The sequence below is a fragment of the Numida meleagris genome, chromosome 2, assembly GCF_002078875.1.
Source record: "Numida meleagris isolate 19003 breed g44 Domestic line chromosome 2, NumMel1.0, whole genome shotgun sequence".
Classification (NCBI taxonomy): domain Eukaryota; kingdom Metazoa; phylum Chordata; class Aves; order Galliformes; family Numididae; genus Numida; species Numida meleagris.
Window position 1 is genome coordinate 37221330 of NC_034410.1, and position 27479 is coordinate 37248808.

General features: G+C 40.8%; 1 protein-coding gene across 7 annotated transcripts in view; it reads right to left on the reverse strand.

Annotated features, from left to right (window-relative positions):
* The window catches only part of THRB (thyroid hormone receptor beta), a 139475-nt gene that overhangs the window by 5772 nt on the left and 106224 nt on the right, over nucleotides 1-27479 (reverse strand). For all 7 annotated transcript variants that reach the window (XM_021386786.1, XM_021386787.1, XM_021386790.1 and 4 more), the window contains 5 exons: nucleotides 17897-17997; nucleotides 11784-11931; nucleotides 9820-10025; nucleotides 6660-6806; nucleotides 1091-1349 (listed from right to left, as the gene is read on the reverse strand). In XM_021386786.1, coding sequence (XP_021242461.1) covers nucleotides 1091-1349; nucleotides 6660-6806; nucleotides 9820-10025; nucleotides 11784-11931; nucleotides 17897-17997 — 861 coding nt within the window. The remainder of the gene's footprint in view (nucleotides 1-1090; nucleotides 1350-6659; nucleotides 6807-9819; nucleotides 10026-11783; nucleotides 11932-17896; nucleotides 17998-27479) is intronic.

The following is a 27479-nucleotide window of genomic DNA, read 5'->3' on the forward strand; positions in this document are numbered from 1 at the left end:
TTTCCTGTCTGTTTCACCACAGCTGCAAAGGAATTTGTTATGGAGCACCATGGAACAAATGCCACAAGTTAGGCAGACTGTCTGAACTGGGTCACATATGAGTGCTGGAAAAGCCCCTTTCACAGGTCACTCTTCAGGAGATATTTCAGGACAGCAGGTCATCTGAAATGCCATCTGAAGCTCCCAGTTATGTATCACTGTGTAGGAAACTAAAAAGAAATCAAAATGTTTTGACTGGGAAGATCGAGCGCTGCGTTGCGACGAATGTGGAAACCTTTCTGTCTCACAGTTAATGCTTGTTAATCGCTGTCTATGCACTGTTATCCAGTGCTCAATCTTCAAAATGGTCTTAAAACAAAACCTTTCCAAATCTGCCACTGCCCAAGAATGGAATTTCCTCTTTGGGCTGTCACAATCAGTAGTGTAAAGGACCAAGGGGTGAATCTGGTCACTCCTTCCCTCCCCGTATGGGCAGGACGTGACAAGTTAAAGCACATTTGAAAACATATTTCATCTGAGAAGGAAAGAAACTGTTTGAAAATGATATGAAATGGTCTGTGCTACTCCTGTATGACATCATTGAGAGACCAGTTAAAACAGTCCCAGTGTAAGGCAGCTCTCAAACTCCACGTAGCAAGTAGTGGAGGAAAACAACTAAGTAGGAAAACAACTAAGGCAGAACTAAGCATGTGAGACTGCTGGAAATGTGTATGAACAGTGCATGACAGTATTTAGAGGGAATGGGAACTTAATTGTAAGGAAAACTGTATCTAAATCACTAGTTTTTCAGTCCAGGCAAACCAGATCTTTCTGATTTCTGTCTGATGATCACCCCTGCCTCCCTGTTAAGTCACTAAACTGAGCAAGATGTGCTACCAGTGCCAATTCTATGCTTGCCTCTCTGATTTTTTTTCCTAGTGCTCACCAAACCGATTTTATGATGCATCAGGGCTTTGAAAGAGAATTTCACCTGCGTTACTCTATTCAGCAATACAAGATCTAATACACCCTATTTCTTTTAAAGAGAGACTTCTGACAAAGACTAAAGTGTTTCAAAATGTTTGGGATCCCAGTAGATTTCTGTTCTCACCTGACGACATGAGCAGAACAGCCTGGAGAAGGGCAACCTCGGTGTCATCCAGGTTAAATGAAGAAAGAGACATGCCCAGGTCAAAAATGGCATCAGACACTACGCCAAGACCCCCATTTTTCAGCTGGCCCCTTGTCACCGCCATCTCCCCATTTAGCGTTAAAGTCTCACTCTCGGGGTCATAGCGAACTGCTGCTCGGAGGGACATTATCTCCATACAGCAGCCTTTCAGAAGGATGATCTGGTCTTCACATGGCAGCTGCAGAAATTATAAATGGTAAAGAAAAAGACGTGCTTTTTAAACTGAGATGATTTACAACCGCAAATAAATCCACGACTATGAATTCATGGTGAACAACCCAGGACACTATCTAGCATAGTACAGTCATCCTGGAAACACGTTGCTTACCAGCTAGTTCTTGTGCACAGCACAAAAGCCCAAGACTCACATTCCTGCTTTCAGGAAGTCCTGGCAGGATAACATCCCCACACATCCTTAAGAAATCTAGTGATGACACAGCTGTAGGGAAGTGATGCCGGGCAAGATATTCACAGCAAACCAAAGTAGTGCAGGTGCTGAGGAGAAGTGGCCCAGCTTTCAGAAGCTCTCAATTCCATGGGATCTCTTAGTTGGTGGCAACCTTATACAACTAAGTCCAGTAAGCCTAAAGGACATGGCTTCCTGTTTGCAAACATTTCACAAGGTGTGAAGGATGAGGCAGACCTGTCAGTTTCCAGGTTAGTGGTAACACATACTGTCAGCTCTGTTTCACATCAGGGTGGATCAAACTGAGATGGCTGAAATGGTCATTGTTCTCAGCCGTTTACCCTTCTCTCTTCCACTCCTGAGCTCTCTCAGCTTACAGCTTGGCATAACCTGCAACTGGGGCTGGTAAAGGCATCAGCCATCCCAGTTAAATGCACTGTCAGCCATGCTTCATTTTCACCTGACCACAGACAAAGAAAGATATTTGGGAGAGTCCATCAGAGTAGACTGCTTTTTAAAGAAATAGAATGAAATATATATATCTTTTTAATCTGAAAAACATAATCAGTGGAGCATATGCTATGAATTCTCTGTCCATTTTAAGCAACAGACAACTTATTAGGCTACATTTAGCCTATTACAACAGATCTCCCTAGACTCCCTATATTACTGTTGGACAGACAAAAAATCTATGGTATAGGTCCAGCTTTTATGCTAGTGCATAACTGTGATCTTCAGGGCCTATAGCAAGACTTATCTCCTTCATACTTTACAAAAAGTGGTAAGCTGTCCGAATTGTCACATTTAGGTTCTGTTTTTATAAAGTATTACCATGATGCTGACACAGTAGGAGAAAAAGTGTTCTGTAAAGCATGTCTTTATGTTTACATAGGTAATCTAATGATAGCAAAAGGAAAAAAAAAAAAAACACCAATGCAATTTTGAGATAGACTGTCATTAAATGAACAGCAAAAGCTCACATACATGGAAAAGTGATTCTAATTTCTATGTGGATTATTATTATATTTACCTGCATTAAAAATGAAAAAAAGAACAACACAAACAAACACTATAGGTTTATGTGGCAACTGTGCATTCACAAAGCAATTACACTTATTTGGTGTAAAACAAGTGGATGCCTCAGGATGCCAATGGCTCTCAGGCAAAGTCCCCTGTGACTGGGAAAAGGAAGATATCACTTGGAGATATCACTCCCATTTACAAGAAAGGGAGAAAGGGAGAAAGGAAGACCTGAGGAACTACAGGCTGGTAAGCCTCATAGCTGCCCCTGGGAAGATCATGGAACAGATCCTCCTGGAAGAGATGTTAAAACACATGCAAGAAGAGGTGATCTGAGGCAGCCAGCATGACTTCAGCAAGGGCAGATCATGCTTGGCCAATCTGGTGGCCTTCTACAATGTAGTGACAGCATCGGTGGACAAAGGAAAAGTGACTGATGTCATCCAGCTGGACTTCCGCAAGGCCTTTGACATGGTCCCCCTTATCTCTCATGTGGAGAGAGATGGATTTGAAGTGGGACTACTTGGTGGATAAAAAATTGGTAGTATGGTTGCAGAAAGAGAGTTGTGATCAAGACAGCTATGTTGACCACATTGCTGAGGGCGATGACGAGTGGTGCTCTGCAGGTTTCCGTCTTGGGAAGCATGCTCTTCAACATCTTAATCAATGTCAAAGATAGCGAGATTGAGCACATCCTCAGCAAATTTGCTGATGACACCAAGCTGAGTGGTGCAGTTGACACAATGAAAGGAAGGGATGCCAGCCAAAGGGAGCTGGACAGGCATGAAAAGTGGGCCCACATGACCCTAATGAGGTTCAACAAGGCCAAGTACAAGGTGCTGCACATGGGTCAAGTCAATCCCAGATATATGTATAGACTGGGAGAAGAACTCCTTAAGAGCAGCCCTGCAGAGAAGGATTTGGAGGTCCTGGTAGACAAAAGCTGGACATGAGCTAGCAGTGTACACTTGCAGTCTGGAAAGCCAACTGTATCCTGGACCACATCAAAAGAGGAGTGGCCAGCAGAGAGAGGGAGGTGACTGTCCCCTTGTACTCTACCATCATGAAGCCCCATCTGGAATACTGCATAGAGGCCTGGGGCCTCCAACACGAGAAAGACATGGAGCTGCTGGAGCGGTTCTAGAGGAGGACCGTAAAGACAATTAGAGGGCTGGAGCACCTCTTAGGAAGAAAGCCTGAGGTCATGTTTAGTTTCAAGAAAAGGCGGCTCTGGGGAGATTTCACTGTGGCCTTCCAGTACTTGAGGGAAGCTTACAAACAGGATGAAGACCAACTTTTTACATGATTTGATAGCAACAGGACAATGGGGAATGGCTTTAAACTAGAAGAGGGGAGATATAAGTTAAATGTTAGTGGGAAATTCTTTACTGTGATGGTGGTGAGGCACTGGAAGATGTTGCCCAGAGATGTGGTGGAAGCCCCATCTCTAGAGGTGTTCAAGGCCACACTGGATAGGGCCCTAGGCAGCCTGATCTATTGAGTGGCAACCCTGCCCATGGAAGAGGGTTGGACCTAGAGGATCTTTAAGGCCCCTTCCAACCTAAGCCATTCTATGATTCTCCGAAGAAAAGAAATGAAGAAAAAAGACTAAGGAGAAAGAAGAATGTGGGAATAAAATCAGATAATACTAGGAAAGATACTAGATGTCACTTCAGCTGTTTTATTAGCAAGCCATTAAACCAAAGAGAACTTCTCCTCCTACTTGAACCTTCTTAAAACTTCTTTATGATAGAGGTGATCTGACTTTGCCCAGCTATCATCTTCTTTCTTAATTCTGAAGGATATACTGGACCTCTATTTCACTTACAGTCAATGTCAGGTCTTATTTGCCAATAGAAGCATTTACTAAATACAGTGGGCTTGAGCATCAGTTCTGATCCCAACTACGGAAGTCTCAATTCTACACCCACCACTAAGCACTGTAACCAGGAGTGGGGTAAACAAGTGTGACTGCTGTCTGACACATGCTGTCCCGTCCTTCTCTCTTGGCATAACCTAAAAGGCAGGAACCTGCAGTGTTCACCTCAGCAGGACCTACTGGGAGCCATCTCATGTGTAACACAGTGAGCTGAGCTACCTAGAATGATGCAGTGCATATGCAGACTTACCCAGTGTGGAATCACTGATGCCTGTGACACCTAAACTCACATCAAACTCGTTAAGTGCTGCTTAGTCAATCTCCTTCACAGAGATATACAGCACTCATAGTCTGAACCTCTGTGGAAATTAAGAATTGAGATAATGTTTGAATGCTGTGTAGGTCCCATGGGAGAAAGGAGGTTTTTTTTTTTCCTTATAAACACAGCCCACACAGTATTCCTTCTAAGAAAAAGATATGGATTAGAAAACAGATGTATGAAATAAAGTTAACAAGACAGTGCCCCCTCAAAAAGGAGCAAACATTTGTCATTTTCTTTATGCTGCAGTGGGAACTGTATGACAGCTCAGGACAGCTGTCCCAGCCCTTTCCATTCACAATGAGTTGTCCTTCTCTGCTGTCAAACCTTGCTGTATATGGGTGTCAGATTTACACAGTGGTTCAGCTATAAACAAAGCCTATCCTAGCTGAACTGTGCAGCCTATAGAGGTGATGGCAAACAACTCCTTGACTTCTTCAGCCATGCTTCCTGCTCAGCTCTGACACAAATGGGCCCATGGTAGCCAGGAGGGGTAGAAGATGTCAGATGGGCACTGTAGTCTGCGTGTGACTGGCAAAGCCTTCTAAACTGAAAAGACTACCTTGTTACGTCAGTACAGCTTCCCACCAACAAACACCAAATCAGAGGAGACAGCTTCCCTCAGACACTGGATGCCGCAGGGGCTTCCTGATCTATGGATACATTCCTTGCACTTTAAAGTCTTCATGCTTGGCCACGATTTCATGCTCTGATGGAGCCAATATTAAGGTTAGCCAGGGAAAGCTATTTACACTACGGCAACTATTGATATTTACCACTTTTTACTCTGCAGACGGTAAGGGATGTAAAGACCATTAGTTGACATAAATAACTCTCCTTGAGTGACCTTAAAGAAAAGCTGTCAACCACAGAAGAGGAAGAGGAAAACGCTGCTTAGACTTCTTTCCTGGCTGACTGTGTGTAAGAAGGAAAAGCAGTTCTCATCTCCGGGAGCCCACTGAACTCCCTGAGCGTGGTCACACTCCAGCAGAGGCAAGTGCTGCTCTGCAGTGTGGGAGGGAAGGCAGGTAACCTTCCACAGCTGGACTGGGGATATTTCTGTGTTAAAACTACAACGGTTGTGGATCCTAAGGGACTCACAAGACTTAAAATTATTAAAATTATTAAATCTGAAATACTATTTTGGTTACATTAAGGTTGCAGTTACGATAACATTTTTAATCCAGGAAAAAAAAATCATCAGCCACTGCATCTGGTCCTCCAATAAAAAATGACACTTTGGTGTAAATGAAATCAGCCTAGGGCCTCTCTATACCTAATAAGCAACCAAGCCTATTTCAGTCCGTTTAGACTATGTTTTATATTTGAGTACCTACCTGGAATGACACACTGTTACTTTACTCTTCCATGCACTCCCTCCCTGTTAAGGAAAACATGCCTAGGGAAAACAATGAAGCAATTGCTGCTCCTGGATAGGGATGCATTCCTGAATTTGGAGTATTATTGCACAGATCCAACTCCACAACAGTATACCTGTCAAGGAGCTGGAAAGTGCAGAAGGAAATGTGTGCTAAAATATCTGATTGAATGTATAAAACAGAACACTAGATGGTCTCTTTTTGCTCATTGCTTTGCTCAAGGCTACCTCTGAAGCCACATTCAGGTCTCCAGTGAATCATGATGAATTCTAGATGAACAAAATCAAGAGTTCAGTAGTGATGGGAAAAAGAAAAGTCATAAAAATACTGATGATTCTAATCCAATTTTGATTCTCTTATTTCTTCTGATTTTAAGCATAGTAATTTTTTTCAGTATAATCCTTCCTGTTACAGTTCCGTGCCAGTATTTTGAATACAGTATAACCACAGCTTTGTAAATGAGGGATGCAAGGAGTTTCTCTTACCTCACAAAACATAGGCAACTTTTTGGCAAAATCCACCACTCTTGTAATCGCTGGTGTGATAATTTTTGTAAACTGGCTGAAGGCTTCTAAATCCACTTTCCCCCCTTCTGGGGCATTAACTATTGGTGCTTGCCCAATGTCTTCTGGCTAAGGATATAAACAAAGATATTTAAAGGAACAATCTATCTTCCAGTGAGCGTTTGATATTCTAAAAAATTCGGTTTGGCATACGTTAAAATTATAAATACTATCTGCTTTAAGTGATGTCCCATTATGCCACAAAATGTGAATTTTGTGAAAGAGAAGACTGCACACAGATATGGGGGTCTGGAGTACCACTATCCCTGCTATGTGGACAGCTGCATTAGAGGCACAAGCAGTTTTGTCCTTGTGCCTCTATCCGAATGTTTTGTGGGTGTAGCTTATGCCTTTTTTGATTAAAAATACAGGCATGATCTTGTTTCTTACAGTGATGAGAACTCTCAAGCTTGTCTAAAAGCAAAGGGAGCTGAGGTGACTTGCTGTCCCTAGAATATTCTCAGAGCTTTGCAGTCCTAGGCAATTTCACGTGCTCCAAGTTCTAAAATCCTCCCCAGAACAGATTGCTTGGGTATCACTGAGCTCCAGACAATTGCCAAGGCCTGTTTCCAAATCTAGGTTAAAACAACAGATGACTAAGAACAGGCAAACACAAAGCTTGTCTGGATAAAATGACAAGAATTTGAGCTTGTCTGGGTAAAATTCTTGTTGAAAATCACCTTCTGCGTGATTTCAGATCAAGACTTCTCCACGTGAGAAAAAAAATCCTACTCTGAAGCTTTCTAGAAGAACACAGAATGCAATAGGTATGACCAGTATCCATGATGAGTGTTTTTTATTCCATTTGCATTTCAACGTGCTCACCTGATTCTATGACAGTTTGTCAATGTTACTGTGTGTTTTTAAAACAGACATATCAAAGCTGTTCTTCTGTTTGCTAAGAGCAGCTTTGCAGATATAAAATACCTGCCAAACACTATGCAGAAATTCCATTTTGTTCATGTTAGAGAGTTAAAAACTGGATAAGACTCAGAGAAGACTGCCTTTAAAATTGATGGGTTTCATGACATTTATGTAAGGGCACTTAAACAGGAGAGGTGCTGAAACTGCTGTTGATAATGAAAATTTGTGCTCAATGTTTTTTTTTTTAAAGCAACACATCAAATAACAGCCTTCCCTATCTTTGTTATCAATCTGAATCCAAATCTAACTTCTTTCAAGAAAAAACTCAGCAGTGAGCTAATAAAGCAAGCATGAATTGTAAAAAAACAATGAAGAGGACTGGGCTCAATTATCTAGGAGTTCCTCTTGCTAAAAAGCTCAAATAATCCCAGTTTTAGGCTGACTCTCCCCATCCCTGAATCTTGGGAAACTAAACCACATTGTCTGTGTGCTCATGATAAACAATCTTCACCACTTCCCAGCACGAAGACCCAAAGCAAAAGCCACACATAACATTGTTAGCGAGAAAAAGAGAGAACATAGCATTGGCATGGGAAAGCCAGAAGAATTTAGGATGACTAGCTAAAACCAACACACTCCAGAAAGGCAAGCTGCTGGAGAGCCTTTGCCACCTATCTCACCTCAATAGGAAAAAAGGTCCAGACCTCCAGGGAGCTCCCGCTGTTGAAGAACCAGCCTCAGCTGCCAAGGGCTGACCCACAGCTGCTGGGGTGTGCAGTCAGCTCCTCTTGCTCTCCAACAGCTTCTGGCAGGGAGCTTTGTCAGGCCATCCTGGACCTTCCCTTCTGTGCTCACTGCAAGGTGTCAGTGAGCTCCCTACACTTACCTTGTAACTGCAGGGCTTCAGCACGTGAGCCCTGAAAAAAACAAGGAGGCCCTGGAGCACTGAGAGCAGTTTGATCTGGCCTAGGAACCAGCTGTGGAAATCACAGCTGGTTTCTGAGCTGCCAGTTACAGCTGCCACCCCTGCCTCTGCCCCATCTGACCCCTCTCCCAGTAGTCCTGTCCTCACATCACCTCATGCCCCCCTTGTTTTACTCTAAAGCAAGTGACACCAAAAGAGCAGTACTGACTGACTAATCAAATGTGCCTCCACAGCTGATGTTACAGTTTCAGCTTCTTGGCCTGTTAAAAACAATGCAGCAAACCTTGCTATGCAGGAAAACTGGAAATTTCTCTGCTGCTTCTTGCCAGCAACCACTGGCTGCGTGCTCTTGACCGCACACTACTGTGAACATGTGGCCATTCATACAGAAATTGCTACTAGAATTAACATAACTTTATAAAAGGGATAAGCTGCTTTGAATATAAAACTTCTCTTAGCAATTTAACAGTGGGTCATGATTCCCACTGTGGACTAGGCAGTAGGAGCCTACACTTGCAAAAAAAAGGAGTATTATCTACCTGATTTAGTATACGTAGAATGTTAAACATGCCTGTGAATTCCTGACATGTAGTCTATAATCCCTCTTTTGTGCTGCCTAAATATTCCATATTCAACACAGTTTTTCCTTAAAAACCGATTTAGAAAAGAAAAAACACACTTTTTTTTCCTAAGGTTAAGCATCACAAATCACCACGGATTTTCCTTAGTAATAATCAGAAAATTCATAATTTGCAAACCTGCATTACTACAGTTCAAGTATCATCCTGCTCTCATTGAAATTTATTTTTCTTTGTTAAATTTCTTTTAATTAATGTATTCTCTTTGGAACAAGGAAACAAAAAGTACAAGTTGTTAATTAAAAATGTCAGCTTCTATTTAAAGCTTGCCACTGTTTTCAACATTTAAAACATTTTGTGTGCTAGTCCCTAAAAAGACAACTAATACTATATATAATAAATAAATGAAAGACACATTATATATTATAGATGGATATTGCTGTTAATCAGGAGTGAAACATTTTTTCCACTTTTTCTTATCAAAGCACATTAAAAATATCCAGCTGGGTAAGCCTTAACTCAGCAGAAGGCTATTTATCTATTAAATACACGGTCTGATCAAATATTGAGACTCAGCCAAGAATAAGCAATCATCAGTTTTTCATATAAGTCAAAGCACTGGCACATATACCAGCGACTGTGATGCTGGGTAGGGACTTCGGAAGAAATAAAGGAACCTGACTTCAAGAGCAGTGTAAATGTCTGCAGTCCCTACCAGAAATTTCCTTTTCTGCTTCCAGTGGCTTCCTTGTGCATTGGTGGCCACATGTGCTTCAGTGACAATTTTGATCAGCTCCCATTCCTCATCTGTTGGTTCTGGTTTGTGACCAATTGTTTTCTGCAGCTCTTCCCGACGCCTCTTCTCTCGATTTTCTTCTATCAGCTTCCTCTTTGCCAACCGCTTGCTGTCATCCAACACCACTAACAGGGGTAAAAGCACACAAAAATGGCAGAAAGTTATTAAAGCTGTCTGAACTTTGGTCTTTCCTATCTATACATGATGTACTGGTTGATTACCAACACCTGAACTAATCATAGAATGGTTTGGGTTGGAAGAGATTTCAAAGACAATCTAGTGCACAACTCTACCATGGGCAGGGCTGCCACCCACCAGCTCAGGCTGCCCAGGGCCCCATCCAACTCAGCTTTGAGTGCCTCCAGGGATGGGGCACCCACAGTTTCTCTGTGCATCCTTTGCCAGGGCCTCACCACTCTCGTACTTAAGAATTTCTTCCTTATATCCACTTTAAATCTCTTTCAGTTCAACGTCAATATCCCTTGTAAAAAGATTGTCTATCTTCTGTTTATAAGCCCCTTTTAAGTACTGGAAGGCTGCAATGAGGTCTCCTGGAAACCTTATTTTCTCCAGACTGAACAGGACCAGCTCCCTCAACCTTTCTTCATAAGCGCTCCAGCCCTCCAATCATCTTCATGGCCCTCCTCTGGACATGCCCCAAAAGCTCCACATCTTTCTTGAGCTGGGGGCCCCAGGCCTGGATGCAGTACTTCAGATGGGGCCTCACGAGGGCAGAGTAGAGGGGGACAATCATCTCCCTCCCCTGCTGGCCATCCTTCTTCTGATGGAACCCAGGATACAGCTGGCTTTCTGGGCTGCAAGCGCACACTACCAGCTCACGTCCAATTTTTCATCCATCAGAATCCCCAAGCTTTTCTCTGCAGTGTTGCCCTCAATCTATTCATTCCTCAGTCTGTACTGATGTTTGGGAGATAGCTGGCTTGTCTGCCACTCTCAATGACAGCTCCTCTGACACACCTGTATGTGCTTTCTACAGACTCAGCTTTATGGTACTGATAACTGCTGGTCCGAACCAGACTCAGACAAGCTTCTCATTCTGCATAGCTCATAAATGGCTGATTGCCTGATGTGTCAAAATGGGCTGGGTGTGAGCTCATGATCCAGAGTCATTCAGTTCCCTCTCCTGAAGTACCATCTGTCTTTAAGGAAATTGTTTCACTTCTTCTGTTTCATTTTATACAGACAATGCTACACATTACATTGCAAATGAAAAATACTAAGTTGGAATATTTTTATGTTCCTTATTGGGTCTGTTTTCCTATATTATTATTATTATTTTTTGCAGAGGATTACAATGGCAACAACCATTAACATTAATGCACGGGGGATTTACATGAGTTCCTCTCATTGCACTAATTGAAGTTATTGGTGTAAATCCCTGTGCAGTGGCAGGAAAAGAAGATCCCTAAGGGTTAATCTTACAGCCATATGTTCTAGTTCTTTAGAATGAGAGTCAAATTATTTGCAGATAACTTCTTCAGGGCTAAAAATAAAACAAACAACTGCAGGATGACTCATACAATGACATCCAATTTCACATCCTCCAGAATTTTCTAAACAAGATGTTTTTTTTCAAGCAAAGTGTCCATCCAGATGCATTTCTCCCTCCTCTCCTCCTAAGAGTTAACATTCCTATTGTTACTCAGTCCAGTAATGCCAGGAGAAGGTGCAGCCTGGTAAAGCGTAAACAAAAAATTAGAGCATTTAGAAGTGGACTGATTTTCCAGAACAAATTATTAAAAACAAAAAACATTGGCAGTTCCACTCTATTTTAACAATCTTCACCAATCAACATACTTTAAGCAAATAAATACATAAAAAAAAAAAAGAGAAAATGAAGAAAAAGAGAAAAATATACTTACAATCTGTTGCCATGCCAACAAAGATACATTTTTTGAAGCGACATTCCTGGCACTGATTTCTTGTTACTTTGTCTATCACACATTTTCCTTCATATTTACAGGAATAGGTTGGATGGAGGTTTTTCTGAATGGTTCTTCTGAAAAATCCCTAAGTGCAATAAATAAATACATTGGAAAACATTATTACTGTGTAATTTTTTCAAATTGGTAGCCAATTTGGTTTGGTAGAAATGTACCTAATTACGCAGGATAAAATACTCCATTAAACTCTCAAGGAGGAAGAGAACAAAACAGACTTATTAATTATGGTAGTTCTTTTCTGAGTTACAAGAAACATTTCCTCCCTAAAAATTAAAACATGAAGGCATCTGAGATATGTAAAAGCATAAAGAGAGCTGTCTTGAGGAAAAAAATACTGACTACATGTTTTCTTCAAGTCTTGCATTTCTGTGTGTAATTTTTTTTGTTGTATTTGAACTAGAGTTTATTTTGAGCCCCCTTCTAAATTACACAATGATTTCAAAGGATATTAGGAGACACATATGTACTTTTAATTAAGGGACAGCTTTTGCAAGTAGGAAAAATGGTGGTGTATAAATTAAATGTAACTAGAGAATTAAGAAAGAACAGTTTTACTCACGTCCTTCCACTAAAGTTAAATAATCAACCAACCAATCAAATCTGGGCAATACTATAAATTTTGCAGTCAAACATGATTTACCCAGCCCTTGAGTTTGGTCCTAAATAATGGATCCATAATTCTGAAATGATCTGTATTTCTGAGAAAAAGAATTCATTCATATTTCCCACAGACATCTATATTCAAAACAAACATCACCAACAAAGAGCTCCCTATGCATATTCTATCTAAAATAATTATATACGTATAGCAAATTGCAGTTGATAGGAGGTCAGAACCTCAGCTCACACAAAGTAATGTAGCTCCACTGAAGTCATTGATTTGTACGTACCACACACCTTGGCCGTAGGTAAACAAATCAGATACAACTTCTCTCCAAACATTATAGACCTAGTCCTGATACAAATTTCAACATGAGCTCTCTCACAGACTTCAGAAAGAGCAGGATGAAGTTCCCAAGAGCACAGTAGTATGGACAAGACAGATTGGTAAGGGAAGAAATTTACTTCACTTTCTACAACTGTTTCAGACTGTCAACATTTAGCAACACAGTTTGGGCCACCTTGACATAAAGAACATACTGAGATACTGGTCCTGTTTCATTGGGGCCACTGTGAATAGCTTCGGTTTCATTGAAAACAATGGTAAAATCCAAGTGAGATGGGATTTTATCTAATGTATAGTCTCTTCAGCTGGGATTTTAGTTATTGAACAGTCTTTTCACTTCACTAAGCAAAAAGTCTCGTTTAAATCATATTAAGTAACACAAGGTAAAATCTTACAGCATTAATATCTCTTAACACAGAATGTTGAATTAAGACATACAGTTCAATCTGCATTTCAGCTTGAGCTCCCAACTCCCTCAAAGACAGTGAAGCACGTTCTCCTCATTAGAATTTTATCTTACAACAACCATGTTGAGCTAAGGGTAAAATTCTTTTTTCCTTCATAACAAAAAGACCTAAAATTTCAATTAAATTGAGCTGCATAAAGTGTGGATATGAGTCTTTGCAAGACTGGGATCTGGGTTGAGTCAAAATCCAGGAAGTCAGTGGCAAGACATTCTTATGTGGAGTTTGGATCTCAAATTCTCATCCTCCCAACTGGACTTGGATCCACTCTCTACCCTGTGTCAAATATCTAGAGACGGGACCTGTCCCTCTCCTCCCTGAGGATGGCTCTGGACACTCAGGCACACTGGCTAACTTCCAGTTACAGCAACAAATGGAGAAACCTCAGATGAATCTCTAAAGTGGTACTGAACTTCTGTTTTCCAAACTTCACATGAGACTTATCGTAGCTCAAGTTTTATAACTGCTAACGCTTTTCATCACACATATGCTGTGTGGGGTCCATCACTTTTCATTCTCCCATAGATTTGCATTCCTTACATTTTTTGTTGTTGTTGTTAAAAAAGACTTCTTTGATCATTGCTAGATACAATGTGATAAGGAACTTGCTCTCTGTATTTGTCCAAACACATCGGATTACCATTTCTTGGCCTTGACTCGCTTTCAGCCTTAGTCTTGGAGGCTGTACACAAATTTATGTCACTCTTACTTCTTGTATTCTGCTCATGTATGCACACGCATAAGTAGCTGTGCACCAATACTATCATGCATATAGTCACATGTGATTCCTCTGACAGATGATTCAGGCTTCTGTATACATGCACACAGTGAAATGCAGAAAAGGGATTTCTAAACTACAAAGACAGCAAGTGGAAATTAAAAAAAAGCATAAAATCTAAGCATTACTAGTAAAACAAAGCATATTTTATTGCACATTTTATCTCTTTTCCTAAATTCCCTTACATTTTAGCAATAGATCAGTGGGTCAAGCTTGGAGAAATGTTTCAGTGACATCAGAATTTGTTTTATTTATGTTTAAATCATAGAATCATAGAATGTCCTGGGCTGGAGAAGACCTTAAAGACTGCCTTGTACCTGCCCCCCTGCCATGGGCAGAGTTGTCACCTACTGGATCAGTGGCCAGGGCCCCATCCAACTTGGCCTTGAACTCACCCAGGGATGGGGTATCCACAGCTTTTCTGGGCAACTTCTTCCAGTGCCTCATCACCCTCTGAGTAAACAAAATTTCTACTGATGTCTACATCTCCCCTCTTTTAGTTTAAAGCCATTCGCCATTGTCCTATCAATATCAGATAGTTGGTTCCTTTCTGTTTGTAAGCTTCCTTTAAGTACTGGAAGGCTGCAATGAGGTCTCCCCAGAGCCGCCTTCTCTCCAGACAGAAAAAGATCAGCTTCCTGAACTTCCCCAGCTCCACAGGAGTGGTGCTCTAGTTCTTTGATCATCTTCACTGCTCACCTCTGGAGCTGCTCCAACAGCTCCATGCCTTTCCTGTGCCAGGGGTAGGCCTGGATGCAGTGCTCCAGATGGAACCTCAAGAGGGGAGAGTAGAGGAGGACAATCACCTCCCCTCTCTGCTGGCTTCCCCTCTTTTGATGCAGCCCAGGATACAGTTGGCCTCGCAGACTGCAAGTGCACAATGTCAGCTCATATCCAATATTTTAACAACAAGAACTCCCAAGTCTTCTTCGGGGCTGCTCTTAATGAGTTCTCCCAGTTTGTACACATATCTGGGATTGCACTGACAGAAGTGCAACACCTTGGGCCCACCTCTCTAGCTTGTCCAGGCCCCTTCGGATGGCATCCCTGCCTTCTGTCGTATCTACTGCACCATGCAGCTTTGAACTTGCTGAAGACTTGCTGAAAGTGCACTCCATTCCACTGTCCAGGCCATTGATAAAGATGCTGAAGATCACCATTCCCAAGACAGATCCATGGGGGACACCAATTGTCATTGGCCTCCACCTGGACATAGATCTGTCGACACAACGCTCTGGCTACAACCGTACAACCAATTTCTTATCGACTGAATAGCCCACCCTTCAAATCCATACCTTTCCAATTTAGAGATACAAACGTGCCGTGGAACTGTATCAAAGGCCTTGCAGAAGTCCAGGTGGATGACATCAGTCGGTTTTCCTCTATCTACTGATGCTGTCACTCCACCGTAGATGGCCATCAGATTGGTCAGGCATGATCTGGACGTGGTGAAGCTGTGCTGGCTGTCTCAGATCATCTCCTCTTCTTGCATGTGTCTTAACATCTCTTCCAGGAGAATCTGTTCCAGGGTCTTCTCAGGAACAGATGTGAGGTTCACTGGCCTGCAGTTCCCTGGGTCTTCCTTTCTCCCTTTCTTAAAAATTGGAGTGATATCTCCCTTTTTCCAGTCACTGAGGCTTTGCCTGAGAGCTATGACTTTCCAGATATGACGGAGAGTGGCCTGGGACTCCATTGGCTAGTTCCTTGAGGCTCCCGGGATACATGTCACCAGGCCCCATAGACTTGAAGACATTCGGTCTGATCAGGTGGTCTCGAACTCGCTTTGTTTACAGAGGGATGGATTTTTCTACCCTAACTTGAAAGAAGTCAGAAGCCTGACTGCCAATGAAGCCTGAGTCAAATAACTTGTTGAGCACCTCTGCCTTCTCCATGTCTGCTGTTACTAGTTTTTCCTTCTCATATATCAGAGGGGGTCCTGGCCTGTCCTTGGCTTGTCTCTTTTGACCAATGCACCTGTTGAATCCCTTCCTGTAATTTTTTACATCCCTAGCCAGGTTCAGCTCCATCTGCACCTTCATTTTTCTGATCTGATCTCTGTATGACCAGATGACATGCTTGTATTCTTCCCAGGCCACACATCCCTGCTTCTACTGACCATGCATTTCCTTCTTATCCCTCAGTTTGACCAGCAGGTCCATGCTCATTTTCCTTACAATTTATTCTCTGGAAATCACATATGAGCGCTTGCCAAAGTAAATTTTTGGCTGTCAGCCAAAATAAATTTTGCTACAAAATTAATTTTGAGTGGAAGCAACTAGTACATGTCAAATTTTTGAAAACTGATTACACGTAACTTTGCTGATAATTCATACAGTTCAAAATGTGTATGCAGATCCTCCAAAATGTGAGTTGAAATTGTCCACACAAAATAGCTGTCAAACCTTCTTGTACAGTTGATACATTTGCAAAAATAACAGAACAACATAGTATGGAAGCTAACTGTAAGTTGGAGAAAAAAATTAATTACTTGTTGCAAATTGTCAGCGTGGTTCTTTGTGCATATAAGCATTATTTTAAATTGTACATCAGAAGATGTAAGTAGATTTGTTATACTATATTTTAAAATAGCTGGTGGGCATAAAAACAAATGCTTCTATTAGAATAACAAAAACCTTAGCAGGAAATACAGTAAGAAATACTACTGTTCAGCTGGGAGCAGATGCTATTTCATAACGCTACACTATTGCTTACTTGTCATTGTATCTGAATTAAGTCATACTCCTGAGTTTTATGTGTTGTTATTGTCTATGTGTAAAAATATGTGTAAAAATCACTTGTTTGGTTCCACAATTCTTCTCACATGTAAGTATATTTTTATAAATATATATGTGTATAAAACTATGATGATTATTACTACAAACCTCCAACACTCAGGATATGTAAATCTTTGTGCATCTCATAAATGTATCAAAGGGCAATACTGTACAATAGAAGAAACTACTTCAATGCTGTTACTGTGATGTGGGGTTCTAAAGCCAATCCAAACCCAACGTTTCATATTCAAATATTCCCAACTTTGGAGATGAACAGAATATGACTTTTGTGGTTCAGTCCCATGACACTAGTGCATGACATGTGTGGTTCCATTTGTTTAGAAAAATTATTTTTCTGTGGGAAAGAATAGCTTTTTTACAGGATCTCAAGCCACTCAGGCAAATTTATGGCAGTGAAATCATGCAAAATGTGCGTGATTGTGTTATTCATTTATTTTTTTCATTTACTTGCCCAAAGCAATCTTTTTTTTTTTTCATTTTTCATGTAGCTTTAGAGATGAAAAAGACTGAAAGCATATTTTAATATGGTTAAGTTGAAGAAGTAAAGAAAAAATTAAATCTGTTTTAACTTGGTGTTGATACTTCCTGAAGAGATGGACGTTACTAACATACGAGCATGTGGAAGAGATTTTTGGTTTTTGTTCTTTGCAGTGATCATGAGATACACTGGAACACTGTTAATCACTACAGACTCGTCATGGCCATGGGCCAAATCTCAACTATTGCATAAAGAGTTTCATTGAAGTTCCTGGGAGGATGCTGATGTACATTGGCTGAGAACATGGTCAGAAAGAAAGACTAAAAAATGGAAACGAAAAAGCTAACAACAAAAGATCTAAATTCCCTGTCTTCTTTTCAAAAGCAAACACGGCAAAAATCAACTATATTCCTTATGTGTATGTAGATCAGCAGCACAGCCATATATGGCTTATCATCAGTACTGGATGTTCTTATTCGCTTCTAATCTGACAGTACAGTTCAGGAAGTCTGTATAAATGGAGGAGCTGGAGAGCTATTTCTGATTCCCACTTTCCCACTACGCCATTTACCTTGCAACCTTCACAAGTGATGCAGCGATAATGATATCCGGTGGCTTTGTCCCCACATACTACACATAGCTCATCCTTGTCTAAGTAACTGGGTATATACCCTGTAAAGAAAAAGAGGACGTGGCATGTAAACTCTATATAAAATGATATGATACATTTGATATAAAAATATTGTATTAACATTCACTGCAGATCTTGTCTACTAGCCCCACACTTGTCAACTCACTGGATTTCCTGAATAAAAAGCTCATGCTTACAATATCGCAGAAGTATTTAAACATTGCATGCGGTATCTTCTACTTTCCAGATTGTTTCAGCACCTACTGGTCAAGAGGATAAGGCATAACATGATTGCTTTTTCCTGAAACGAAATATTAGCTCAAAAAAAACCAAATAGATTTATTTTTATATCAAGGGCTTTGATGTGAAAAAATAACTAACACTAAGACATAGAGTCCATTTCTCTTTTCTGTTTCAGAAAAAAAAACTGATGTGCTTGTATTCTGAGATAAGATGCCAGGTTGCAAAGTGACTCAGAGACATGCTAGTAAGAAATATTTACTGGCAGTGCATTTGTTTCACAACAGCTCTGCAGGTGTGGTTGAGAAGTACCAGCAACAGATCACAAAAGCTGCATTGATCATACCTTACCTGGGTGTGTTCTACAGTTGCATTTAATATAGCTTGAATTTAGGGCAAAATACGTGGGCATTCAAATATGTGTGTGTGTACACATGTGTGTGAGAATGATATTTTCTCTTCTGAAGTGGTTCACCAGGCACTTAATGAGCGAAATCAAATATTACTACTATGAAAAACATTGGGAATGCTCGGTTCTTTTCCCCCAACACCATTTGTTTTGACAATATAAACATATTTTTGCTCTTAAGTAAAAACAAAACAAAACAAAAAAAACCAGAACAATTCTCTTGGCAGCCAATGTAATTCCGAACCAAAGAGAACTTTGAAATGTAGTCAAATACAAAGCTTTCAAAGTAAGCGTTCCCATAATTCATAATTCAATGGAGTTATGGTACATAATTTTTCTTAATGAAAAACCTATCTGTACACAAGGGTCTAAGATTCATTTTGAGAGGAGAGAGCAAAGTGCAGCTATTCATTTAACCCTGTAAAATTATTGAGGTACAGTAAATACTTCAGAGAATGACCGAGTGGCTGGGGCTGGAAGGCACTTCTAGGGATCGCCCTGTCCAACCTCCCTGCTGCAGCAGGGACATCATGGGGCAGGATCATGTCTGGTTGGGTTCTGACTGTCCCTAAGGATGGAGGCTCCGTAACTCCTCTGAGCAACCTGAGCCCTGACAGTAGAAGAGGATTATTTTATTATGCTTGTATGGAATTCCCTGTATGTTTATTTGCGCTCTTTACCTTTTGTCCTGTCACTAGACAACACTGAGATGAGTTTGCTCTTTCTTCATCACTCAGCCCTGTCAGTTTCTTTTTTTACACATGGATAGGATCCCAGTGAACGTTCTCTGTTCCAGGCCAACCAGTCCCAGCACTCCCAGTCTCTCCTCCTATTTCAGACTCTCCAGCCTCTTCACCACCTTTGTGGCCTTTCACTGGACTTGTCCCACTCCATCCACATCTGTCTTGTACCTTGGAGTCCAGACCCAGTCGCAGCAATGCAGGTACATCTCAGCAGCGTAGAACATACTGCTCATCCTGCTGGTGATGACCCTCCTAACTGAGACCAAGATGGTGCTGGCCTTCCTCACCTCAAGGGCGCTCTGTTGTCCACCAGGAACTCCCAAGTACTTCTCTGCAAATCCCTTCCCAGCCAGCAGGCACCTCGCCTTTACTGCTGTATTTATTTCTCCTCGGGTGGAGAAATAAATGCATTTGAACCGCTATGTCCCTTGGATGGACCTCAACAGATTGCTCTCAGTCATTTCTACAGCCTGTTCAGGTCCCTCTGAATGGCAGCACAGCCATCTAGGGTATCAGCCATCCTTCCCAGCACTGCATCGTCTGCAAACTAGCTGAGTGCAATTTATGAGTGCAATGCGGGACAGTCCTGTGGACCCAGCTGGCCGTAACATTATCCCTTCCATCGCCTTGCTGGACCCAACTGCAGCATGACACATTAAACCAGACTCAAAGTTTGTTGCCCTCAGCACAGCTTGGTGCAGCTTGGGGACTCATATGGAGATCAACCAGCTAGTCCACTAGGACTCAGGCACTGGCAGGCTGTCAGAGGATGCTGCCAGGGGGATGGCTGTCATCTTCCTGTAACTAACATCCAGAGAGTAAGCTCAGTAATGGGCAGCTTAAAGGAGAGTGCTTTTCTAAGACTACACTTGCCACAGGTTCTCCAGAAAGAAAAGCCCTCATCAGACAGCAAATACTTGAAATTAATTAAGCTTAAATTAAATGAACTTTACAGGGCTGATTTGGAGAAAGGAGGAAGAAACAAGGCAGGAAGTAATTGTAATGTCTACTTTATATGTTTGAGCATAATTATGAGAACCTAAAATTACAGGAAACAAATATACCTCTTGGGTAACACTGGGAAACAGAACCCAGGTGCCTGCGTCATCCATTTACTAATACTGCTACTGGAATCTGAAGGGGAATTGGGGCACGAGCAGAGAGACCTTACTGATGTATAATCTGTCTACAGTATGGCAAAACATCAGATTCACATTTAAGTTATATTTCTACATTATAAACTTGGGTAAAGACTGGCGGACACATGGATCTGGTTCCTGACCTTGCGGGAACAGAGACAGCAGGGTTTCGGTTCTAATTTACATCATGACTGCTAACGGACGTTATGCCAGTGGAGGATTAGCAGAGGCCATTATCCCCATCCTGCCCCCCTTTTGCTCACACAACACACACACTGCATGCCGCTGACACAGGAGGAAGCAGGGTCATCAAAAGGATGCAGGATTCTCTGCTACATTTTTTGTAACAATTAATGGCTTCTCGTTACTGCTATTCATGAAAGGCAGACTTAGTTTAGCATAGGTTATGCCCTCTAAAATTCAGTATCGCCAGCTTTTGCTTCCCGAAGAAATACTTCTAAATTAAATGCCTTGATATTTCATTAAGTATATAATCTGGTTAGCACTGCTCATGTAATGGCAGCTTTGTTCCACCGGAGCAGCAGGAGATGACTTGTTTAAACTGCTTCCTTAAATATATACAGCAGCCTGCACATGTGACCACTGATGTCCATCCTCTTCTTGGAGTTTCAGGACTTTATCCTACTCAGGAAACAGTTCTCATTCTGGCTGGAAAGAAACCCCCTACAGGCGCTCCTAGTTAGAAATTAAAAATGGAATCCCTATGTGTAAGCACATCCCCAACTGTTTTTGTATCATCAGTGTTAATTGCCATCTACTTAAATTACTTAAATCTAAGGTATCATGTTCATCACTTTTAAGGATTGTGTCTATGTCGCAAGAAGAACACATACTCTGCCCTCTTCCACTGACTCAGTGGGAAACATGGATAGAAAACCCACATCCCAAGAAATCGCTGGCAATAAAAGTACTCAATAAGCACCTTCTTCTTTTTTTCTGTTAAAAATCAGAGACTGATATCCATACTTTTGTTTTTTAATGCTCCTTCCAACAGCTAATGGGGTCAGAAGCTACAGGAAAGTAAGACAATTGGAGCTTTAGCAGTTTTTAAAAAAGATTGATGCTTCAGACAAGCAGACCACACCAGGAGGGATAAGGGAAAACCAGTTCTTGCAATCTGTAACATCCACTGTAAACTGTAACGTCCTAGTAGTTGCAAATCAGTCCAGTCTGACTTCTGCTTAAATTCAATGCAATTTCACTGAATTCTGATGTGGCAGATATACACCTGTGCTTTTTTTTTTTTTTTTCCTACTCAAAGTTAGAAATGGCATTGGCAGGAAGAAATTCAACAGTGTTTTTCTAAACTGGGTACCAGCACAGAAGCTACAAATAGCGTAGGGTGGATTCTTTGGGAAGCTACGGAGAGCAGCAGAGCTGTCTGCTGGATGGTTGGAGGAAGAAGCAGAGCGAGTAACTGACTCCCCTTACTCCTTGCAGCACTGAAGGAGGCAGGACTTTCCCTCGTAAGGAAATAGGGGACTTGTCTCTCACATGAGTGAGCTTTGACTTCTCATGTGCTCAGTAAGTCTGGATGGGCTTTAAGTTCCTTTCCAACTTAAGCCATTCTATGGTTCTATAATACTGTGCTGTGTCTCTGGCATCCTCATGGATTTTCATTTGGTACATCCAGTATGATCCTCAAAGTTAAGCACTGAGATTGACTTGACATTGTTCATTGTTGATCTTTGCTCAGAACGAAGATCACCAAAGAACAATTTTGATCTGCCTTGTCTGCTGTTTCTTCTGCAGTCTAAGGCAGTTTCTTTGCTCTCCAGGCTTCCATCCACCAGCCTGCCTAATCTTACCTTCTTGGCAAGGGTAAATGCTCGGCAGGGCCAGTTGCCCCTATCCTGGAAGAGCATGCTGTATAATCCACTATAACTAGTCTTTATGGCGATCTACGATAACTTTTAAATTGCAGTTGTAGCTTGTAACGTTCTCTGTAGTGGTATGGCAAGAAACAATTTCCTTCCGCAGGAAAATGTTCCCACAAAGGTAAGGGCAGACAAAGATCTGCTAACCTATCCAGCTATCTGACGCAGTCTGTACCTTTAATACTGTAGGCCTACGGTCTCATTCATAGGAGTGACACCTCAATGCACAGTGTAACAGATCAGCGGGACACAGAAGAGACAATATGTGGCTATTCTCTCCCCCCCTGCAACAAGGCAAAGAAAAGCGATTTAAATGAAAACAACGCCTGAAAAATGATAATGCTTTTTTTCCCCCTGTACCTCACGCATATTTAGACAAGCACATTTTGAGAAAAGCAAAAACCACATGTCAGTTTTGTTAAAGCCCTGTTGCATGGACTTCCTACTTCAGGGTCTCTGTGTGTTGCACAATATAATATTAACTTAGAGATTAAAACACACCTTAAAAAATTCTTAGGATCAAACTGTGTTTGACCGTGCAACTGGGATACATGAAATTGACAGAAACAGTTTTTATAAACTAGGTGCTCATCGGCTTGCTCCTGATCCTCAATAGGCTTACTCCTTGCAAGCAGGGAAAGCCACTTTTGCTACTGCAGAACACTTGTGTTTTAAGACCATTACGCAGTATTTTGTTTTCACTGTATATTGGCACAGTCATGTAATAAATACACTCCCTGAAATCTTTCTTTCCTCATGCAAGCTGTGCGACTAGAAACCACTCCTGAAAATGAGGAGTTCAGACTCCTTCCTAAGCTCGTATTCACTTACTAGACACTGCAGTACGAAAATGAAGAAATTAATTACTACCTTGGGAATCCCAGACTGTATTAGAACTGAAAAGAAAATTTATACTGCTGTTCTGTTGATTTTACAGTCACATTGTAACTCCTTGCAAAGTATAAGAAAATTACAAGAACCATCCAGTTATCATCCTTGGTACACTTGTGTAGAAGTCTATAGAACGTCTACTGGACAAAGCACAGAGCTGAGTCAGAAAAGGCATACTCCAATCTTGTTTGTTTGTACCACCATTGTTCTTCATCCGAGAGGCTGTGCTGATACACTGATCTCTATTTGCCACCTTCTTTAATTCACTCCTCCTGGGAAAAAATTTTGCTTACTTCTCCACTTGGAAGCACGGGGAATGTTGTTAAGAGATTTCCTTTCCTTTCTGACCATTCTTGTCAGCTAGCTGGCTTTCTTGTCCACAATTTCGATTTGTTAACATTCTTTGATTTATGGAATTACTGAAATTTGGCAAGAGATTCCGCAAAGACAATATGAGGAATATTTCCTGCAGTCTCTTTTCTCTGAGTGACTTTTCTAAATATTAGCCCTAATCTTTGGGCTGAGTCAGATTATTATCATTCAAGCCCAAACCCTGCTATTGCTTGAACTGCTGTGATCAGTATTGCGCTTTTGCCCATTACCAGCCATAGGTACAAAATGCACTACTCTACATGATACTCGAGTGTCAGGCCATTCAATTTTTTTTTTTCCCCAAATTATTAAAATGGTTTTAGAGAACATACCATAGTATGATAAGCAATTTATTTATCTATAAATCTCAACGAACATCAGTTTTACTACTGATGCAAAAGCATAGTTTACTCTTCCATCCTTCGCTTTGTTTTGCAAGGGTTAGAGTAAAGGAGCTGAAAACATGTTTTCCACTGACATTTTTCTTAAAAAAGAGATATAATTCTGACTGCATAATAATTTGCTGAAACGGATGCCAGTTTTCTGATCACAGTTGCCTCTTTTGGCATGGTTGGGTGGTCAAGAGCGAAATTTACCATTTTTAAGCTCAAAATAATTGTTAGCATAGTTGGAGGTACTCTCCCGTAGGAGCCTAAGATGAAAAGTACTCAGTCTTTTTGCAACTTCATTATATGCACACGTACTCCCCGTGCTGATAAAAATACATTTTTACATAACCTACACGTTGTGTTTTCTGAGCTATTCGGAGAGTACCCCTATGTTTTCACGCTGCTAATAACTCAGTTTGGACTAATTCAGTAGCATATGCTAGCATCATATTCTTAGCTGCATACAAAATGCCTGAGAAAATACAAAGGGAAATAACAATGACAGTTACAGTAACTTTCAAACCTTATCTACCACTACACCAAGGGTTCTTAAAAATATGTCATTAACCTCATCCCAGGAAAAAAAGGTGACAAACAGGGCTGAGTACTGACACTGCTATTGCACAACTCAAGAATTTGAGCCTGCAAATCAGTATTTTTCAGGGCAGCTTCTAGTTACTTCTGGCCTCCTCCACAGTGCCTGAGGTTAAAGCCTAACTTCACAGACAGCAGCCGGCATCTTTTGTTAACTTTGTCTGTGAAATGACTGCGTGCAAAGGGAAGTGAAATCCAACCCTCAGCCCACATTCAACTTTGCAGACCCGATTTTCCATGTAGCCAAAATATTGCTCATGTAGCCATTGCGGGGATACAGTGGATTCTAGGACTCTGTAAACAGTTCTTTTGCACTTTCCAGAGTGCACTACTACTGTGCTGTCCCAGCGTGTTCCTCCTTACTGTACAGATGGTGTTAGGAGGCATAGGGGTATTTTGTGCAGCCGCTCAGCCTCAGGGCAGGGGTTGTTACATGACAGGGCTCCCCAAAGGAGCACCGGCGCCCATCGTGAGCCCTGTTCTGCTCACTGGATATCACAGACTTTCTTCCTTAGAATTCACATCTTTCATCAAAGCAAACAGGAAAATATAGTTTTCAATGTACTGTAATAAATGGAGCAGTTTAAATGTTTTCATTTGTTCTGGAATAGCTAGATCTACTTTCAAACTACTTACTTTTTCCCTTTAGTGACATCTTGTTGGGGCCTTTTGTTCTTATTTTTTACTTTGGGAATTATTCTTTTAAAGTGACATTAACACAGAGAAATAATTAAATTCCCCTTTATAAATGTTAACTTTCTCAGCAAGAAATGTTGGTATTTCTTTCTGCTTCTCAGATGGAAAGGAAGACTTTAAACATTTAAAAAACTAACACAAGTTTTGATACGAAAAGCTTCCATGTGCTACTGCAAAGTACAATCTCATTTGAACAGCTGGAATCTTACTGAGATTACTACAAATTTCAGGGGACTAACAGAAATACCAACTGCAACAATCAGGACCCCTCATGGACACCTGCTTAGGGACTTAATTTTGCTTTAATGGGCTATTACCGAGGCTTCTCTAACAAACTCCCTCTTCCCCCCTCAAAATCAATTCTGGATCAATACAGGCACACATGCCCTGTATGGAGCCTTCTGTTCTTAGGACAGGATTAAAAGATTCGTTAGTTTTATGATAGCTTGGTTAAAAGATGGAAATTATAACAAAAAAAGACACCCACAAAAATGAGACAGAGAAGACGCCCATGCCCCACAGTGTTTATATCTGCTCTGCTTAACAAACTTAGCACTTGCAAAGGTCTGACAGAAGGTATGCAACTTTGTATTGATTGTCACAGCAATGCGGCTCTAAGGACTCCCAGAGAACGGTGCTCAATCTCCGTGAACGATCAATTAAAAGCCTGCTTGAGAGATGGCTTCCATCAAAATTCACTGCATTTTTAGGGAAACCGCGGTAGTAGCAAACACAGGCAGACAACCAGTTTTAGAAAAGAACTCTGTTCTTTTAACCAAACAAGTAAAAAACTTCAAGCAGAGAATGAAATCTATTAGATATCTGAGTACTGAAATAGCTTATTTAAAGCTCTGATATAGGTATGCCAGGTACTATTTAAGAGCCTTTAGCATTATGAAAAATATGTTACTTAAATAACTTTGCAATAGTAAGGCTATTTTCTTTAAGTTGATTCTGTGTAGGCTTTTTTTTTTTTTTTTGAACCAAACCCAAGACACAAAAAAAGACTGTAAAAAGTTGTAAATTCATCAGTTAAAATCCAACAGTAAATAGCCTTAAAAAGCATTTAAAACACTGAACAATACAGAAACATGCATTAGCCACAGTTATTCAATCTATAATTTCCTCATCTTCTTGCAGCTTCCAGACATAGGATTTTTTTAAAGAATATCTCCTGCATTATGAACTACAATGGTGTTCAAAGAATAAAACTACGACATTTTTCTACCAAACATATAGATTTACTGCAGCGAGCGCTAATGAGTATTGCCTGTACGAAGGAAAATACTTCAGATTTCAGTGTTATTAATAATATTAACCAGTCTACTTTTGACTACAAAGCCACTTTAAAAATAGTAAATAGTGTTTTATCTACCTAGCTAGTTACATTGGATTCATTTGGGTTTTGGATAACTGCATACAGGAAATCTGGTCTTAATAGAAAAAGGACATTATGTTGCTACAACAGACTGCGTATGTTTATTCTTTAATTATGTGACTGTAAAGAAACAAAAGAATGTGTATTCTATATGCATCAGCTTGCTTGTCTGACTTGAAAACAAATAACACTGAAAAGATTTTCAAGCGTTTGTTGCTATTTTGGGCTCTTTTTGAGAAGGGATACCTGCTCTGATTACATGAAACAAAAAGAAGAAAATCTAAACAAGTAACCATTTACTCCTAAGGGAGCTGATGCTGCACCGGTTCTCTATCACAAACATATTGACTATATCAACTTTTCTGGATGCAGAATTTGTTGCACAGATATATATGCTTGAATTTTCAGTCTTTTTGGCTTTGCACAATCAGAAAGTGTATGGTTTTCATTTAAAAGAGTTACTCTACCAAATGCGTTCATATTTCCCACACGTATTTACAGCTGAATTTTCAAAATACTTTGCCTGAGTTGCTGAGTAAACAGAGTTCACATCTACTGGCAACAAGGACTCACACAAACCATATGCAACTAGGAAACACAGCTTTAGATGAAGAATATATAACGACGACATTTCAGACGAGAAACTTTCTTATCTAGCCCACTGCTGAATAGTACATGAACTTAATTGCCACAGAAAGCAGAAAGCAAGCAACAGAATTGAAAATGTCTTTTACAGATTAAGAAAAAGTGCTTGGAAATCCTCACTGCTCACAG